Source organism: Pogonomyrmex barbatus, unplaced genomic scaffold, assembly GCF_055798465.1.
Source record: "Pogonomyrmex barbatus isolate J1 unplaced genomic scaffold, ASM5579846v1 scaffold3, whole genome shotgun sequence".
Classification (NCBI taxonomy): Eukaryota; Metazoa; Arthropoda; class Insecta; order Hymenoptera; family Formicidae; genus Pogonomyrmex; species Pogonomyrmex barbatus.
The window spans coordinates 5,011,098-5,030,136 of record NW_028297127.1 but is presented as its reverse complement, the minus strand read 5'-3'; the positions used below and the strand labels follow the sequence as shown (position 1 = coordinate 5,030,136).

General features: G+C 35.2%; 1 protein-coding gene and 2 long non-coding RNA genes across 5 annotated transcripts; 1 reads left to right on the top strand and 2 right to left on the bottom strand.

Annotated features, from left to right (window-relative positions):
* Positions 1-63: 63 nt before the first annotated feature.
* On the top strand, positions 64-18,620 carry LOC105423292 (uncharacterized). Of its 3 annotated transcripts, XM_011632982.3 has the most exons (5): positions 64-295; positions 7,962-8,249; positions 15,018-15,185; positions 16,529-16,732; positions 16,918-18,620. In XM_011632982.3, exons 2-5 carry the CDS (start codon positions 8,192-8,194, stop codon positions 16,995-16,997), a joined length of 510 nt encoding a protein of 169 aa, XP_011631284.1. In that variant the 5' UTR covers positions 64-295; positions 7,962-8,191; the 3' UTR covers positions 16,998-18,620. The 3 variants fall into 3 exon arrangements, with proteins under 3 accessions (XP_011631284.1, XP_088936260.1, XP_088936259.1); XM_089080134.1 differs by lacking the exons at positions 64-295; positions 7,962-8,249 and adding an exon at positions 12,491-12,702; XM_089080133.1 differs by lacking the exons at positions 64-295; positions 7,962-8,249 and adding an exon at positions 14,307-14,700 and having other exon boundaries at positions 16,809-16,950.
* LOC148935936 (uncharacterized) lies at positions 8,735-10,056 on the bottom strand. Its single transcript, XR_016139964.1, has 2 exons — positions 9,689-10,056; positions 8,735-9,234 (listed from the first exon to the last, which is right to left on the bottom strand). It is a non-coding gene; the product is annotated as an uncharacterized LOC148935936 (long non-coding RNA).
* LOC148935935 (uncharacterized) lies at positions 14,704-16,534 on the bottom strand. Its single transcript, XR_016139963.1, has 3 exons — positions 16,301-16,534; positions 15,728-15,928; positions 14,704-15,217 (listed from the first exon to the last, which is right to left on the bottom strand). It is a non-coding gene; the product is annotated as an uncharacterized LOC148935935 (long non-coding RNA).
* Positions 18,621-19,039: the final 419 nt, after the last annotated feature.

The following is a 19,039-nucleotide window of genomic DNA, read 5'->3' as shown; positions in this document are numbered from 1 at the left end:
GCCGTGCCGCGCGCGCGCGCGTCCTCCATCCGCCCGCATACCATTAGATCTTCGTGTTTTTCAATGGGAACGAGTTCCCGATCGTGGCACGACGCGCCGGCGACGAGAGTGTCGTACGATCGACGTCGCGTTCACCCGGGTGTCAGCGCGTGGCGGGGCACCGTCGCGGCGTGAAACCGCGAGTCTTCGCAGGTGCGGTGACAGCGACAGCGACAGCGGCAGCGGCAACGGCGGTGGCGGCGGCGACGTAGAGCGGCGTACAGTCGGCCGTGACGACGGAAGCGACGAACTGCGGGTGAGTAAAGCGCGTAACGCACACGCATAAAATATATATAACGTGCCGGAGCGCGCGCGCACGTAATAAATGCCCGCACGCACTATCAAATAAAGCGCGGCGGGAATAAACGACGTGCCGGCGCGGTCTCTCATGGAATGCCGCGCGCGTACGCCTCGTCGCTCCTTCTTGCTCCTTGTCTTCCTTCTCTGTTTCTCTTTATCCCTCCCTCGCGCGAGAACGCGCGCGCGCGCGCGCCCGCGCGTTCTCGCTCTTTTTCTTCCTCTCTTTTTCTCGTCTCTCTTTTTGCATTCTTCTACGCTACGCCGCATTCCTCTATTGATTCCCCGCGAACCTCGAGAGACGCGCCGCGCGGCGGTGGCGCCGACGGCGACGATCGGAGTACCGCGCTCGCCCGTCATCGTCGACGGATTTTATTCCTGCGATCCCCTGGAACCGTCGGCGATCTCGGAGAGTTCGGAATAAAATTCGCCACGTGCGATCGTAGGACGAGAAAACAGACACATCGAAGAGGCCCGCGGCAATCGGTGATCTCTGCCCGTCATCGCGTTTACAGAATATCGCAGTCAGGTACACGATTTTCACCTCATTTTTTTTCATAAGGTCGCGTTGAAAAAGTCATCGTGAGAATGACAGTTTCGACGTACGAGGCCGACGAGTGTTGACGTTTCGCTCGTGTCTCGGAATTTCACGAACGAATTCCTCAGAATTCATACGTCAATACGTGAAACTATAGCTGTCGGACGTTGCGCGTGATTCGTAACACATTCGCAGAAATTGTCCTTCGATCCAGTAAAGGACCGTCACACTGTGGAGTAGGTCGTCACAGTTTTCGTTACAGTTTTATGTACGAACAACGATCCACGAAAAAAAAAAACTGTCCCGCTCACGAATTTCGCTGCACAAATGGCAAATTCGAACTCAACGAATCTGCCTAGTCCGCACTATTCGCGAATTTATTCTGATGCGACTAACGAATTGCAAAAATCACGCGTGCAGTCTGGTGCTGCAGCTTATACGTGCACGCATTCTTCGCGTAATTCGAAATTTGAATTTCAAGGAGATCAGCGCCGGCAAGTATCGACATTTCTTAAAATGGTGATGCTCGAAGTCACGGTGATTGGAATCTCGTCGCGATTCTTTCTCGACATGTTCGTCGTTCCGCGGAATTTTTGTAGGGATTTCATATCGAGTTATAATCTGAATTCTATTTTTAATTAAATACAAATAGAATGAGCGTCGTTTAGTCGCATTCTCTTGATATGATTTTAAACGTGTTCGGATTTTCGCGAATAGTCAAACGGTCCTTAATCTGAATTCACTGGATTAGGAGCGGAAAAGAATTTATTAAGGAAAATTAGAGCCAATCAGGGAAAAAAAATAGACTCTGACTAACTGTCGGTGCAACTTCTGATTAGCTCTAAATAAATTCTGCTTTTCCGCATTCTGCTCTTTCGCTCATAAATATGAATCTAGTCTTACATTCATTTACAAGGATTTAATCTCCGTGAAATTCGAATTTCAAGGTACACAAAAGACACGTTGACTATACGCGATACTTCTCTGTATCTTTCTACGGTTTTATAATCTCGTCTTCATCGAAATTGCCTCTTTCGCAAGTGCACAGAAATTTAGAAAGTGCGCTAGACGCGGAGGAATTCGTGAGTGATTGAATCTACGGAAGCACCGGGCTTTGTTCTCTTCCAAATAAAAGTAGATGTCTCTTGGCTACCATCCCACTGGATGTTTTCAGCAGAAAACTTATGAGAGAGAAGTCAGATCAGATAATATGAATTATAACAATGATAAATAATAATAACACAAATGTAATAATATAATGTACGATATATCTTTTTTTTCTCTCTTTCTTTTTTTCTTCGGAAGCATATTTGACATACGTTTTTTTATTGTCTTTTCTTTTCTTGGTGGAGATACGACATTCATTAGTGTATTGCGGCAAATAGGAGAGAAACGATTAGCTTGCCTGACGTTTCATTTGTCGGCGCGTAAAAGTTCTGTGGAACACGCTCGCGTTTGGAATTCCACCGGGTACGTCGAACTTTTCCCGAGTCGATCTTTGTTTGGGGAAAAGTGATCGTTGTAACACATGGAACGCTGGTTTACGCGAATCCAAATAAACAAATTCCTTCAAGAAACCAGGAAGAATCGAACAAAACTGTCTTTTACTTGTGCAAACTTCTTTGTTAATGCGCTTTTTTACACGTTCTCTTCATTTCATTTTGAAAATTTTTTATCGTGTTTTTTTTTTGTCATTTCATCGTTACGAAATCACGATTTATTCTTTTACAATGTTATTATCTTTTTTTACGGCAGTTCGTCTGTTTACTTTGCGCTCATGCAAGAAGAAATTTACGCAATATGTATAAAGAAGCATCTTGTTGCTTTGTCATCGAATGTTTTCCCGGAAAATCAGTTGTAAAATATCACGTTTTTTTTTTATACGATTTTTTTTTTATTCTTGTCTCTTTTCTTTATAATTCCAATAAAACGCATCTTTATAAATCGTATCTTTAAAAATCATTTTTACAGTTCATTATATTTTATAGAGATATTTTACTGAGATATGAGATCTAATCAAAGAGAGACTGTTGAGACAGAAAATTTAAATGTAATAACTTTGTATAACTTTGTGCTATTCTTATTCGGATTGAAATTTTTTTTTTTCATGGATTTGTCAACGAGAACGTTCGATGAGAAATCTCGATCGGCGGTTTCGAGCTCTCGCGTTCTCGAGCTCCGCAGTCGCGTGTATAATCGCCCGCATACCACGTGCTATTCAGTGCGTATATATATGTTGTATGTATGCGTATATACGGGGTGTACGGATTATTTAGTGAACTTGAAATTGTTCTTTTCTTGGCGAAAACTTAGGATTCATCGGAAACATTTGCGATTTTTAATATCCTGACGAATTACATTTCTATTAATGTCACTCTATGTTAAATCATCTCCATTAAGTTTAAATAATTTTTGAAAGACAAGCTCCTGTAATTTATTTTTATAATCTTAATTCTAAATTTGAAAAGATCATAATTAAAAATTTATTAGTTAGACAGCTTCTTGAAAAAATAGTTTTTTGAAAGTATTCTTATATTAAAAATTGAGTCCTTCGTTATTTTTTTAATTACATTTCTATTAAAGCATTTAATTTCATATTTAAATAATTTTTGATCCAGATTCTAAACTATCACATTTTTGTACTTTTAATGTGATCTAGAATAACTATTAATTTATCTAATTTTTTTATAATTTTTTATTGTAAATAAAAATAAGTGTGTAATATGCAATATGTTCTTAACAACAAATATCTTTATGAGTGATTCTTATAAATGTTTTATAAAAATTTTATTAACTTTTTCATTATATTAACTGAAAGTCTATTTATATTTAAACAGATACAATAAACGTCGTTTATTTATCTTCCCGAAATTTATTTTGAAGAAATCTTTCTTAAAAGTCTCATTCTACTTGAAAATTATCCGAATATTTTAATTTTCTTTTAATTTAGTTTCTTATCTTGTGTATTTTTTTTATAAGGAGAATAATTTCGGAACACCATGTATACTTGGTCAAATCTTTGGTCAAGATAACACGTGGGAATCTGTCGATCGAGTGGTTATAGTGGCGTGCGTGACGTTATAGTCGAAGGTGCGAGGATTCACCGTTTTTTCTATGGATCACACACCGTTAAATTAACGCTCTCAATAATCGAATTCGAACACGTACGTTCTAAATTCTCGCGGTAATGTCGATCCGCAATCAAAAAAGAAAACCAAAGTTGAAAAGAATATTCAAGCAGTACGAATTTATTCGGTTCTATCGAGATCTAATATCCATATTTTTTTAAGATGTATAAAGTTCAATTTATATATCTGCAATTTGAATGTAATTTTATTTAATTCGTAATTTTCATTTGTAATTACTAAACTAAGAAATAAAAACAAAAGACAACATGAAAATGAAAATTCATTTAGTAAAATGACAAAGCGATTGAAAAAGGTCGGACAAAATTAAATCTATCCAAGATTGATTGAAATTGCAAGATAACCGAAGCTTGTTCGAATCTTTTGATTTGGCATTGTTAAAAATTTTTATGTGAAAAGATCAGATTTGTTCTTGAACGGAATCGAGGAAGAGAGTGAGATAAACATATTTGTAAGTGAATTATACAGCTAAATTTCTCGCATATGCAGCGCGTGTCGAAAGGTTTAAGCTTCCGAATTCCGACACTCTCACATTGATTTGTATTTACAAATGCACGTCATTTCGCGCACAATGATGTTGCATTATGCGCGACTTTCGCGTTCATGCAATACACTTTATTCGGGCCATCCTTTCGTTTAAATAGTACGCCGGCTGACGATGTCGTGATTCATAAACGTTTACACTGTGCGCCATTCGCGTAAAACTGAGAGGAAGGGGCACGGCCGAGGAACGGCGCGCCTTTGTAAACCAGATTCATCCTCTCTTATCTCGTCGCTTTATCATATGAGAAACTCCAGAAATATGACGACCTGCGGAATTGGGCGGTATCTTGTTGGTTGCAAAATTTCTTTTAAGAAGATAAGTACGTTCCAAGAATTCGAGATTAAGAATATGTACACAGTTTATTTTTATTAAACCATGATGATTAATATAGAGCCAGCGAAGTGGCTCTATATTAAGTATTTGAACGATGGTTATTGAATAAAATTTAATAATAACATATAATTGAAATTGCAATTCTTAATCTTATAATCTGGGAATTGGTTAATCTGATAATTTTCAACAATTCTAATGAAATCAAGTATTGTAAGTTTTAACAGGAAATTAAAAGATAATTTAATGAATTAAAGGAGAGGTAAAGTGTCGTTTTATTTTCATTGTTTCATACAAAATTCACAGTTCTCTAAAGAGAACGAAGAAAAAGCTAAAGCACCGGAAAGAGCAGAGCGTGCAAAACGGAAGGGAGACGGATAAAAGGTTGTTTATATTGTTATGATGAAATCGTGATGTCGACCGTACGGTAGTGTTGCGAGAAGCGGGAAAAGCACGCGAGGAGGATGAGAAGGAATGAAAGAGGTCGCGATTCAAATAGCAATGGCTTTGAACAAGCGATCAACTCACGATCCTTTCTTTCCATTTTCAAATTCAAAGATTTACCTCTTCCTCGTTCAAAAATTTACCTTTAGAACGAAATATATGAGAAATATAATCATATCAGGTATTTTCTTTTTTTTTTATTTTAGGAGAATGTTTAAATATTAAAGAAGTCTAATGAAAAAAGAAAAAATTAATAAATTATCATAAAAAATTGAATTGCTAGAATTGAATTTCTAGATTCGAGGTACATAGCAGAAAAATCGAAAAGAAATTTTCATACGAGAAGAGTAAGACAGAGATAAAATAACTGTGTGTGTAATCTGATATTTATTATATAAAATATTTGTAAAATGTTTGACCAAAATACCGAATGTATCTTTTATCGAATTTTGTTAAAAGATATACATTAATGGAAATTTTCTAATGTCTAAGTTATCACATAGACATCATTCGACAACGTTCGTCTATTATAATGAAACGTAAATATGATTAATTGATAGGAATGATAGCGTAAGTACAATGATTAAGTCCGCAAGTCTGTGTTATTAAGTATCAGTTCTTGACTTTCCATCTTAATAGCCGAAAAATATCTAATAGTATTACTTTTATGTTTTTTCAGTTCCAGCAATTAGAAAATGATAAAAAGTAAATACATCAAGATTAAAGTTAATCTAACTGAAAAAAGGGATATAAATCCTATTTAATCCTTCGAATGCTTGTGAGCATTACTTATCTTTGTTTAATATCGGATAAACAATAGAAAGAATGTGATTCTAAGAGTATTGGAATGTATATTGCATACTTAAAGGTCTACTTAATTGGAATTTTTCAAAGATTAATAATTTTTATTTGTTCGTAACTCGGGAAGAATGTAAACACAAGATGTATAAGAATATATCTTTAATCTTGGTAATTCGAAAAAAATGTAAAAAATGTAAAATTATCGAAACAAATCAATGTATTTGAAAGTATAACAAAGCAACACTTTCCGTGTGGTATTTTCTTCATTTTCATTAAAATTGATGATCGATATAAAAATGGTCGACATCAGATGCAACTCTGCATCAATTTTCATTATCTTATTATTCTTTTCTTATCTGTAATAATCGTTTCTTATCTGTAACATCTTAAAAATTAACATCAGAGTATGTGCTGTTTTACGTTTCATCATCGTCAGTTTCAATTCTTTCAGTTTGTAGATTCGCAGAAATTCATCGTTCATTATAAACCTCCCTACTATTTCGATTCGCGGTTTATCGTTTGCATAATACAGCTCAGTACGCGAACAAACACAAATTGACTGAGTCGCGCCCTTTGATTTCGTCATAAAATTACTTCACTGGTAAATCGGCGCGAATGATAAACAACGAGAGGGAATGCGAATTCGACAAATTGTACTGTTTCACAAAGCTTATACAAGTAGTGAATTGCGAATCTTTCAAATCATGAATAATATATACTCTTTAGTATAAAGTTATGCTCTAGCTTTAGTATAAAGTTACGCTCTGTTTCAGAAATGGTCACAATGCTATAATTATATAATTATATAATATATTCTACTACAATAATATATATAATATATGCTTATATACAAAGTTTTTGCGCATTCTACACGTATATAAAAGTATATATTAAAAGTAAATTACATATATCAAAATCTAATGACTGATTCGTAAGTTTTAAATAAAATGTTAAATAAAAATTATTATCATATAAGATATACATAATAAAAATAAACTTAATGTTTAAATATTAGAAAAGTAGAAATTATGTAGAAAGGAATATATTTCAATGATGGTTTAGTAAAAGATCAACGGTTTGAGGAAAAGCATGCAAATCTTATTTAAATTATGATGCGAGTTGAAAGGAAAGCGTCGTAAAAAAAAATCGGACTAAAAGATCCCTCTGATGTCATAAAAAATAAAAAAAAGCTATCAGCTTAATAGCAGCCATTTGAATAAAAACGAATTTAAAATGCGTTACTTTATTAGAAGAATATCAAAAATGTTAAAAATGTTTTAGAATCACTCAACTTTAATTATTTTGTTATTTAATATATATATATATATATATATATATATATATATACATATATATATATAAATTTTAAAGAAAAGATATATTTTAATTGTTCGTAATTTGAAAATTATAGTTTTCAAATTAAAAAATACAATTAGTAGTTATAGTTTTTAAATAGCTTACAAAATATTTTTATCATAAGAATGAATCGATTCTGAATTCCTTCGGTGATACGTCGCAGAAAATTTCCATGGAAACATTGTAATATCTAATTAAAGCGATTATCAATCGGCGTTAACGTGTTACATGAACGCGAACGTGTCGATCCCATTGCTAGATACGTCGCGCGAGAAGAGGTCCCGCGAGAAGAGAAGGAGTGCCACGGGGGTGGGGAGTCCTCCCGCGAGAGGGGGACGCCGACGGTGAGGGGTCCGCATTCCACAGACAATGTCACGTTTTTTAATCCCCGTTTTACTTTATTTGCGCCGCCTTCGGCCGCGAGGAAGGCCCAAACAGTTAAAGTTCGACTTTTGTCCCTATACAGACCATCTCATTTTGCGACGTGGAAGCGTAAACGGGACAAGGACGACGTATCCTTGTCACAAAGACGACAACGACGACGAGGAGAGCACTGCGAGGGAAAGAGTGAGGATTCACAAATCGTTCTCAAGGTGCGCGCAAATTTTGCGGTACGCGAGGAGGAGAGAATAGTAAAGGAAGAGGAGAGAAAGAGAAGGAAGTTCGAATAGAGAGAACGAAAGAAGGAGGGAAGTTATGTCCGCCGTCGAGAGTGCCTTGGACGTCCTTTCCAGAGCAGCGACAATGGTGCAAGGTCAGTTTACACCTTTTGGAATTCATTTCACGAGCTCTGATTTCCTTTAATGATAATACGAAACGTCCCGAGAAAGCTCGACGAAAAAAATTACATGTTAAAAGACAACTAGCTTTTTTAATTTTACATAATTTTTTTCTTGTTGTAAATGCATGCAAAGAAATATACTTCCTATACTTCCTTTTCACTCCCGTTGAATTTATTAAACAGCGAGATTGTTGAATTGGCGGATTTTGTTAGCAATAATGACACGAGTTAAGTTACGTCATTCTTAAAACATCAAGAAGATTTTATAAACTTCGTGATGATTATTTTAAGAGATGAAACGTTTCCGCCGTGAGATAAAATGTACTAGTAAAATATTTTCAAGCACACAAACTTCGGATAACGGTAGAAACAAAAACTCGATGAATTCTTTCAATTCTTTTGCCTCATCCATTCAATTCTTTTTTTTTTTCCATTTCCTCGAGGAGAAATGTATTTGCCTTGTTTTATTCTTCATTTATTCTTCATCTAAAAAATTTCAAATATTTCTTGAGCGATGATAAAAAAAAGGTATAAAGACATAACGTGACAATGAAACGTAATGCGATCGGATTCGCGCGGAATGCACAGACTTCAGAAACGACGACGACGATTACTCGACACATGCCGTCGACATTCCTCGCATAATTCGTTCAATAGTCATTCTATATTTTGCGCGCGTGCGAACTTGCATACGACAGCCTTAACGAAGGCTCGTTCGTATGCAAGCTGGAGCAAATCGCCGTGGGTATCGCTATTATTATCGCGGGCGCCCAGTCATAATGCAACGTGCTATTATCTGACATAAATTCGCGATCGTAACATACTGTCACAGTCCGTGCAATCGTTCTTACACGGAATCGATCGTGCGATCGCGGGTGAGCAATCGCATTCTTCGCCTTGTATTCAACTGTCCGCCTTACGAAATCCTCTTTTCTTCAGAATGATTCGATCATTAATGCTGAAACAAAAGAAACATAAATACATTTCAGGTACAATAAAAGTTTTACAATAAAAAAAATAGAATTGATATAATAAAAGTATTTAAATATCTATGAAATTAATCAGAGATAAGAGATATTATGTTTAAAGAGAGTAAAGGATTGGAAGGGTATATTTTAACAGTGATTCAAAACTCTAAATTAATTTTTCTTCGATTAAAAAGGATTTTAACAAAGAGATTGTTTATTTTTTTAATAAAATTTTCTCGTTTGAAAGAAAATAAAAAAAATAACGCGTTATGTTATTCATATATATATATATAAAACAATTTTTGTCTTTTTATTTCAGCTTATAATGTCAGTCAACTTCGCTTAAAAGAATATTAATTCGATTTAATGAATTTATAACAAAAAATTATAACAAAGATTTTGTTTGCCTATCGTTTGTCCGCCATAGAGCGTATTTAACTACACCTTAGTTCACTCAAGTTTGCTGAACACAAGCGATACTTCAAAGTGTCACGGGTTCCGCATAGTCGCCGTTTATAGTTGCGATTCCACGTATTGCAGATTAAGTACACGTGTTCGACTTGACACGAGTTGCGCGCGAATGCATTTGCTGATCTCGAATTTTTATTCTTCGTCGCGAGCGAGCGTCTTCCGGTTACGCTGATACAATTTCGTCGGGAAGTTTAGACAAAATGTGCCATCGGCTACTTAATCCTATCGTGTCGTGTATATTTTACGGAGTAATTTGTTTCTCGAATAATATGCAGAATAATGCAAATTAGATAACTTTAGTAGATCTTGAACGAGCATCGAAATTATGATGGCACTGTATAGTAAATTATATTTAAATATAAGATTTAAGGCTCGATGCAAATACAAAAATATGTATCATTATGTAAATATTATCATTGCGTATGCAGAATATGTAAATAAAAGGTACTATTTCCGGCCTGTATTAAATTTTGTCGCTTTTTCGTAGCTGCTTTATCTTTATTAGTCAGGTTTGAAAGTTCAATATATTTTAATTTTCCGCGATAAAATTCTGTATTGGGAACAAAGGCAGAACTATTGGGGAAAATTATGTAAAAGAATAGCGTCTCTTTTCTATATTTTTTTCTATTCCGTTTTCTCCCTTACAAAAAAGCGTCGCAGGTTTTGAATCAATGAAACTCGATGCTCGATACGCGCTGGATACATGGATATCGAAAAGGTTAAAATAAACGCACGCTATCAACCGCTCGATGCATTCGTGCGTGCATCGCATCGATGCGTCGGCTACATCGTGCATATATAGGGTCGCACGAAAATATCGCACTTCGAATCGAACTAATTCAATTCTAATTCCAGTCAATACTAGTTACAAAATTCGACGAAATTCGAGTGACTTGTCTATCGCCTTTCGGTTTTTCTTTCAATGATTTTTCCTTGCCGCCGAATTTTAATTATTTCACGTCTGTAACATTACACGCGAATTTTAACATGCGAATTTTTCCTTCATTGAAAAATGAAATTAACTATGCATTTAAGTAAGTAACATACATTTCCGAGTTTGATTCAACCGGCAGTGATTGCAAGAAAAGACGAAAACACGATCGTGATCAGTACTTTCATCATCTTATTGGCTGCGTTCAGTAGAAAAAGCTACTTTGCAACTGTTGTAAGCTTCTTCAATATGATTGATTTATACATTTAGATACCCATAAGGAACTAAGGGCCAATCATATCAAAGTTTTTGCAACAATTGCAAGGCTGTTTTCTCTGCTGAATACAGCATCGATTCCTACATTGATTAGAAGACATTTATGTGCGAATTTTCAATCTTGGTACACCCAGTATATCGCGTCTACCTGTACAAAAGTGGAAATAAGAAAGAGAGAGGCCGAGAGAAAGAGAAAGCGAGAAAAGAGATGAGTTGGCTTCCAGCCGAGCGCGCGCGCTTATAGTACCTTATAAATACACGCTTAATTCGCGGTGTATCCGTGCAGGATATCCTCGGTGTGTATCGTCGTCGGATGCCAGTGGTGTGTACGCGTGTGTATGTGTGTAAAAGGCAACCTCCTTCGGTCCCCACGTGTTGCACGGGGTGAAGGGTGGCGGCGGACCGTGAGTCGAGGCGGCGGATGAATGAATGAATCTTAAGACAGTCGTGAGTGGCGCATTCACGAAACCGCGGGTTCGTCTTTGAGGGACGCGCGCTTTTTTTTTTTTTTTTTTAAAAACCCCGCGGCATCTCGCCGTCGTCTTGCTGCGTTGGTCGTCGTCGGCTTCGCCGTTTTCATTCTCGTCGTTTCTTCGTACTGTGCGTACCTCGCGATTGCGATTAAATGACGCCGTTTCGCTTGTTTCGCCGAACGGCGGGTGCGTGTTGCGTGTCTTGCCGTTTTGCATTGCCGCTTCGTTTTTCGCGTTTCGCGGTTTTTGAGTTTCCTCTTGTTCCCGCTGCACTCGCCGCTCTTTTCCCTCGCGTTTACCGCCCCTATTTTCTTTTTTGCTCCGAATCGCAATTTTTTTCTACTCTCCGATGTTTCAATTGTTAGCGTGATTGACCGACTACACGCGAGCGGTATGTAGAGTGACGCATTGATTATCGTTATGCTTATACGATCGCAAGTTATGGAGTTGTGACACTGTCTTCGAACAATAGAGAAAATTTTTGGGAAAGATCAAGAAAAGAAGGAAAGATCAAATGGTTTTGAGCGGGATCTTCTTAAGAATGAGATTTGAATATCTCTACAGAGAATTTCCATTTCAAGGGTGAAGATGACAAAGTGCATCGGAAGTTAGATTGTTTGAATAGTGCTTGACAAAGTGCATCGGAAGTTAGACTATTTGAATAGTGTTTATTATATCGCTGGTCAAAACAATCGGCGTTTAGAAAATTTCGATCGGAATTTGTGGAAGAATGCAATCGACACACCGATATGATATCTGCCTGGATTTTCGTAGAATACAGAAATGCTCAGTTCATGTTTTTGATTGCTTTTAGCAAATAATCATACGTCGAAAAAAATGTCATCGACGAAGATAATTTGTTTTATCAGAAATATCGTTATTCAAATAATTTTTCTTTAAATTTTATTTAATCATCATATTAGTTCATTATTTTGATAGTATTGTACGTCTTGATTTTCTGTTTTATAAGTTTTATAAATTATTCCGATCGAAACTATATGTAAACTATATGTAAATTATACGTACTGTTATAAAAATTATCCTAAAATGTATATCTGAAAGTGAAGAAGAATGATAGATTGAACTCAGAAAAAAAGCAAAAAGAAATACAGTACGTTTCGAAGAATAAAATAAAATTTTGCTCGCCATTCGTTCATTCGGTGTCGTGTAACAAGAGAAGACGATCCCGCAGTTTGACTTCGCGATTGCTCTCAAGTCTGATAAAATGGAGCTCCCGTCCAAGAAGAGACGTTTCTGGCAGCCTTGGCTTAATGTCAATAGCTTTCGAATGTCTCGCAAATCGAAAGGTAATATTGTCAGAAATTTCATAGAATACAGAAACCGAATGAAAGCCGAACATTTAAAAATCACACAAAAATGAATGGGAAAAATTCCATTGTGAAAAATATATTTCTGGAAAACTTAAGACTAGAATTTTTAGTGAATGAATTCGAGGTATTTGTTTGTATTTCACGCCTATCAGATCTGTCTGACAAAAATTGGATATGTAACATTACTTTACGTGAAATTTCGATTTTTTTTCTACTATAAACATGGTGTAACGTGATTAATAGTTTTCGAGTAAGGAATGTCATTTATCCCAGAATATTCAGCTATTTTAGGCATACCGAGAATTCTACTATTACATTTGAATTCTGATATTATATTTTAGGAATGTAAATTACATACAATCATTAATTATTTTTTAATTTGAAATAAATTTTATTTCAAAGGAATTTTTATTTAAGGAATTCTAAGTTTAAATGTGATGAGTCTATTAGGTTTGATTTCTTTGAAATAATTCTTTATTTCTTTATTCTTTATTCTTAATTCTTTATTTTATCGATTTATAATATTAACTTAATACTTAATATTTACTTCGAATTGCTTAATTTGAAAGTAAATTACTGAGATTTCAAATATTGAAATTTAAATATGACAATTTCAGCCGATATTTTTTCTATATAAGAGGATTCTTCCGAATAGATTTTAAAATGAAAAGAGAATAATTAGAGAATAATTGCTGCTGTCTCTTTCGGAATTGCTTCAAGATTCATAAATTTATGTATCTTTGTGATACTTATTCAACTTTTCGATTCATTAACTTAATATGTTGAGTGCCATGCCGGTCACTGAATCCCATATGACGTAAAGATGAAATTCGTGACTAAAATAATATTTGTATAATTAATTTAATCCTCTAAAATAATAAGCGTACATATGAACATATAAATATTTTTGTTGTTAATTATATAAATTTAAATACATATAGATAAACAAATGAATTTAGTATTCACTTAATATTCGATTTCATAATCATAATACGTATAGGATACAAAGGAAATTAACAAAATATATCGCATCACAAATCGTACAATTAGATATACATGAATGCCGAGCGAGGCTGCAAAAGTGATTTACCTCTCTTTTCAAATTTTATTTTGCGGACTAAAAGGGACCTTCGGCTCTCTCGATTTATCCTCTGAATAGTTTCAGCAGCGGAAACGACGAGTCGCCCTATGATTTGAAGTCGTAAAGGGACGAGACTCATATGTGCGTTCGTTAATTATCAGCGGTACATATCGAGAGAAGTTAACTGACTCTCGAGGAAACCCCTCCCGTCCCGCTTCCGCTTTACCTTCATGGTCCATTCATCTTTTCCCTGCTACGCGCCTCTAAACCAGTTTCGCCATCTTCTTGACGATCCTCTCACGGCTATTAGGCACTTCCTGCCCATCCTGAGAACCGAACTCGTTTTTACCACCCTCCTCTTTCGTCCTCCGTTGTCCTCCTCTTCCCCTCCCTCCGCTCTTCCTCGACCGATCGCGGTGAAGAGTTGTCCCGTTTGATCGGTTTTTCCAAGTATAGATACTCTATCGTTCGGAAATAGACGACCCCTACGATTTCCGATCGATAACGTAGCTCATAGTCTAGCACAGTAAACAGATGTGAAGAATTCTAAGTATGCTACATACATTACTACCTTTAAGACTTGGTAACGCACAATATGGCCAATCCGATTTACTATTTCGTCCTTCGCATAATACGCACGCGCGTGCTTTTGCTTACATATGCTTTCTTGCCTAAATGGACAATTCCTCGAAAATATTTACAGCCAGTGAGTCTCTTGGGTCCATCAGTCTGTTCTTTCATCTCTACCAAGTCAATTCGAAATAATATAATCGGCATTTTTCACATCCTGTTTTCCAGTTCTATAAGAGCAAAGGAAATAGAAAATCGAATAGTGATTTTTTTTCTTCAAGGATTTAACGCGCGTTTAGTTTTAGCGAACTCGTTTCGGAGAGGTAAAAAAATTCTTAACTACATCATTTTGCATTGCGTCAAATTAAAATAAAAAAGACATGCGAAGCAGTCCGATTCAGAGCGAAGCATTTTAGCAAAACGTGCAGAGACATCACCATAGCTAATTGAGTGCGAGTGTAGGTATGATAAAATAATAATTGGTAAAGATAACAGATAAGATTTTTTACGGTAAATTTATCTGGATCTTCGTCGAACAAATCTAATCGTTATTACTCTTTGTTTGGAATTCCCACCGATGGCTTAGCGATGTCAGTGGTATCATTCACGATGATATCTTTGATGTTTCCATGTGTTGCAGAGGAGAGACCGAAGGTGACGAATCTGCATCGGAAGCCAAGCAGTGCATGGCGTAAAGAGCGTAGGAGAGATCCAATACAGAGCGAAGCGTTAGATATGTCGGCAGGAAGGACGCATCATCATCATCACAACAGACCGAGCGTAATCGTTCCTACGACGCCGCAAGCTGGTAATCGTCAACCTCGTAATATCGTTAGAACTCTTAAAAAGAAAAAAAAATAGTTAGAACAAATGTAAGAGTTAAAATAAAATTTAGTGCTAGATAAAATATTTATTAAAAATTCTATAGATAAACGTATCGTTTTAACTTTTGTACAACTGATAATGAAAATTGATGATAATGAATAAAATTCATTTTTGATGAATTTTGATATTACACAAAAGGAGATGCCTGAATCTTCTTTTCGTTTATAGAACTCCACGAATAATAAAGAATGAGAGTTTAATTTTAATTCGTATAGGCAAATGACAAAATTTATCATTCAAGAAAAATGGAATAAAAGCTATTGAACATCAAAATGTAATTACAAAGTAATTGAATATTGAAAATTTAGAAAATCAAATTAATCTTGCGACAGCAAATCAGAGCAAATATTTCTCATAATTTAAAATAATCAGATTTTAATTTAATTTTTTTGCATTATTATAACATGAAATATCTTATATAAATACATGAAATATTTTATATAATACATCTTGAAATATTTTTACTATTTTAACGGATGATCCGTCGATGTGTCGAATCTTTAGTATTTCCCGAGACTCCATTGTCCACAGGGATGTCTATGTTTTATGACAATGTAACGCCTACTGCACCGGTATGCTGTGCAGATGGTGAAGTATTTCTCAATGGGAGTATACAGTTAATTCCTGCAGTGGTACCGTAACATTCCTTCATATTAGCATACTTTTCTGAAATATTCATCTTGGTATTAATTACAAATAAAATAAAACTTAATACCAGATATTCATATCTTTATTTCAATGAATAAATTTATCATTTATAAAAATTGATTTTTTGAGGATATTAAAAGTTAATAACGGTTTCATTTATCTAGATTATTAAATATTCAAACACGATAAATAAAGATAAAATAGCTCGTATAAAATACACAATAAGTATGTAAAAAGCCGACAAACGAACAAAAATACGTATCTTTTAAAATAATAATAAAAAAATAATATATAATTATGATATATATCCGATTAGCTTTCTTGAAACATTAACATTGAAAAAAACATTTTCCACATTTGTAGATTTTTATGAAAAATTGTTCAACTTACTCGTATATTCTCGATGTTATATTCCTTTAAGTCTTTTTTTTTTTAAATGATATCTTTTGCAATGTATTAATTTTTTCTTTAAAATGAAACCTAAATTAAAAATTTTATTATAAATAATGGATTGAAAATAACGCCATTTAATTAAGGCGGTTTCTATTCATTCTTTTATTAATTAAAATTAACGTACGGTAATCGAGATGAAAGAATTTGTCCATTGTCCTTTTTCAGGCATCACAATCGAGGACACTGCTATGACGCCTACGCCGACGACGATGCCCACCGCAGCCTCAGGTGGACAGAGGACCGGTATCAGGACGGCAGGCGGCGTCAGCGATCCTGCGATCGACGAACACTTCAAGCGATCACTGGGTCCGAAAGAATATGCGGCCGTTTTTAATGCTAATACTACGGACAAAGAGACTGGCCTGAGTGGTAAGTATAAACAGACAGTATTTGTTAAGTATTTGTCCCGCATGCGAGGTGTAAAGACGCAACACTCTGGATTCAGCATGGACCGGCCTTGGGTGATCTTCCATAGTCCAGGCTGGACCAATCTGGATCCAGTCTCGTCTTAGCCTCGTCCCGATCTGGACCAGTTTTAAGCGTTCTTTGCACAGTTGACGATCATTTCGCGAAAGCGCTCGGCGAGACATGGACAAGGCTTCAGGCAACCAATCGAAACAACAAATCCACCTAACCACCGGACAGACTCGTCAGAAATCTTGTCATCTTACTCGCCGTCATCCTCACCGTCGTTTGATGACCGTGGTAATCTACTCGGGTGAAATCGTTCCATCTCGCTAGTAATATATTAACGATAAGTCATTGTTGATAAGAATTAATCGACTGTATTCGATGAACCTGCGTCCAAGTAACGCTGTAATTAAGGGATTTAAATTAGAATAAAGAAAAATAAACGCGCACGCTGAGATCTCGTAAGAATATAGGATCTTTAAACTATTTTTTTGATATTTATTGATATTTAATATTTTGAGTAAAAATTGAGTAAAAATATCTAAAGTAAAAATTAATAAACTAAATAAAAAATTAATAAATCAAATAAATATTATTTGATATTATTTTCAAGTATGTTCTTAAATTTATCGATTTGCTATCTGCATGTAAGCATTTTTTATAAGTGAAACTTAAGTCTGTAATTTCTCTTTATTTACTTATAAATTATAATTTGAATTTTCACACATCTATTTTTTCCTTTTATTAAGTCTTACAGAATTCGTAATTATTCGTAATTAGACTTATACATTTTTTTCACTGAGCCTCTTTCTTAAACACTTTGTTTTAATTGATACGTACCGCGTTGTGTAAGGAGGTATCAAGTGTCCTTGATCTTCTCGCTTTTCAACCGGGTGCTCGTTGTCGTCGCTTTTTCCTCAGATACGCGTATAAGAAGACATCAAGAAGGTTGGCCCGTTGCATGCTGTATTTTGTATGGGCGTATTTAATATTATTGTATATAGGCACATATTTCTTTACTACGCCATCGCCACAGTCATTACCGTATAGTTCCAAGTTGTGTATGAATATAAAGTTATTTATTATAATGTTTCGTACTTCCTCGCAAAGTAATAGGTTTATATATATATAGTATGTGTATGTAATATTTACGTAAGCGCTCGACTATATGTACACCCATGAAGAACAATGGTACGTATCCTCCTAGTATAAATAATTTCAATAGAGTCGGCTATTTTGTAATTCAATTGTGTATAGTTTGTCAAGTGAATGTCCGATTGTCAAATTTTTATGAAATTTTCTCTTCTAATTAAATTAAATCAGACTATTAATGAAATTAATTTATGAATTAAATTCATTAATGAAATGAATTTATGAATTAATTAAATTCATTAATGAAATGAATTTGATCATTTCAATGAATGATTAAATGAATTTCAAAATTAGAAATACTAAATATTGTTTTACAATATTTATTCACATATGTGTATGGTATGGATATCCTATGGATTCATATAAATATGTAATAAATAAACAAGATAATTTAAATACTTACGAGATTTAATTCGTGACAGCTAGGGGAATCGGATTATTGTTCATGGATGCATATTATAATAATAACCGTTATATCGGAGAAATCCTCGCGATAAATGAGACATACGGGAGGCGAATAGAAAGAACTGTAATTTAACAAAGCAGGACACCGCGTTAGATTATAAATATCGTATAAGTATCACGTCGTTGAGCCGCATTCGAAACTGTAAAGATAAAAACAAACGATATGTACAGGCAAATGATGATGACAATGATGTATGAGAAAGATTAAACGAAAAGCTGTTTAATTATTTTCACAGCGTGCGATAATTTCTATCCTGTTTTCCGTGATTCTTCGATAGATGAAATACAGGAAACGATCCCGCCTCGCTGCAGACGCTAATTGCCGAATGCTAAGAAGAGTAGTACTGATTTCTAATGGTGCTAGGAAGTCCAGCGCATACCCCAGCACGCACAGAAGTCAGTACCTCTACCTTCTTTATATGCGAAAATGTTTTCTATCGTTCTATTGTTCTATCGTTCTATCGTTTTCTATTGTTGAAAAGTATGCTATACAAATGAACAGCGAGCTTTCAAGCAGGAATCTTCCCAAAATCTCCCGAAATGATACTTCGTCGAAAAAAAGTTTTGCGGGACTCTCTCTCTCTTTCTCTCTCTCTCTCCCCCCTCCTCTCTTTCTACGAGGAAAATAAATTAATCGAGCTTGGAATT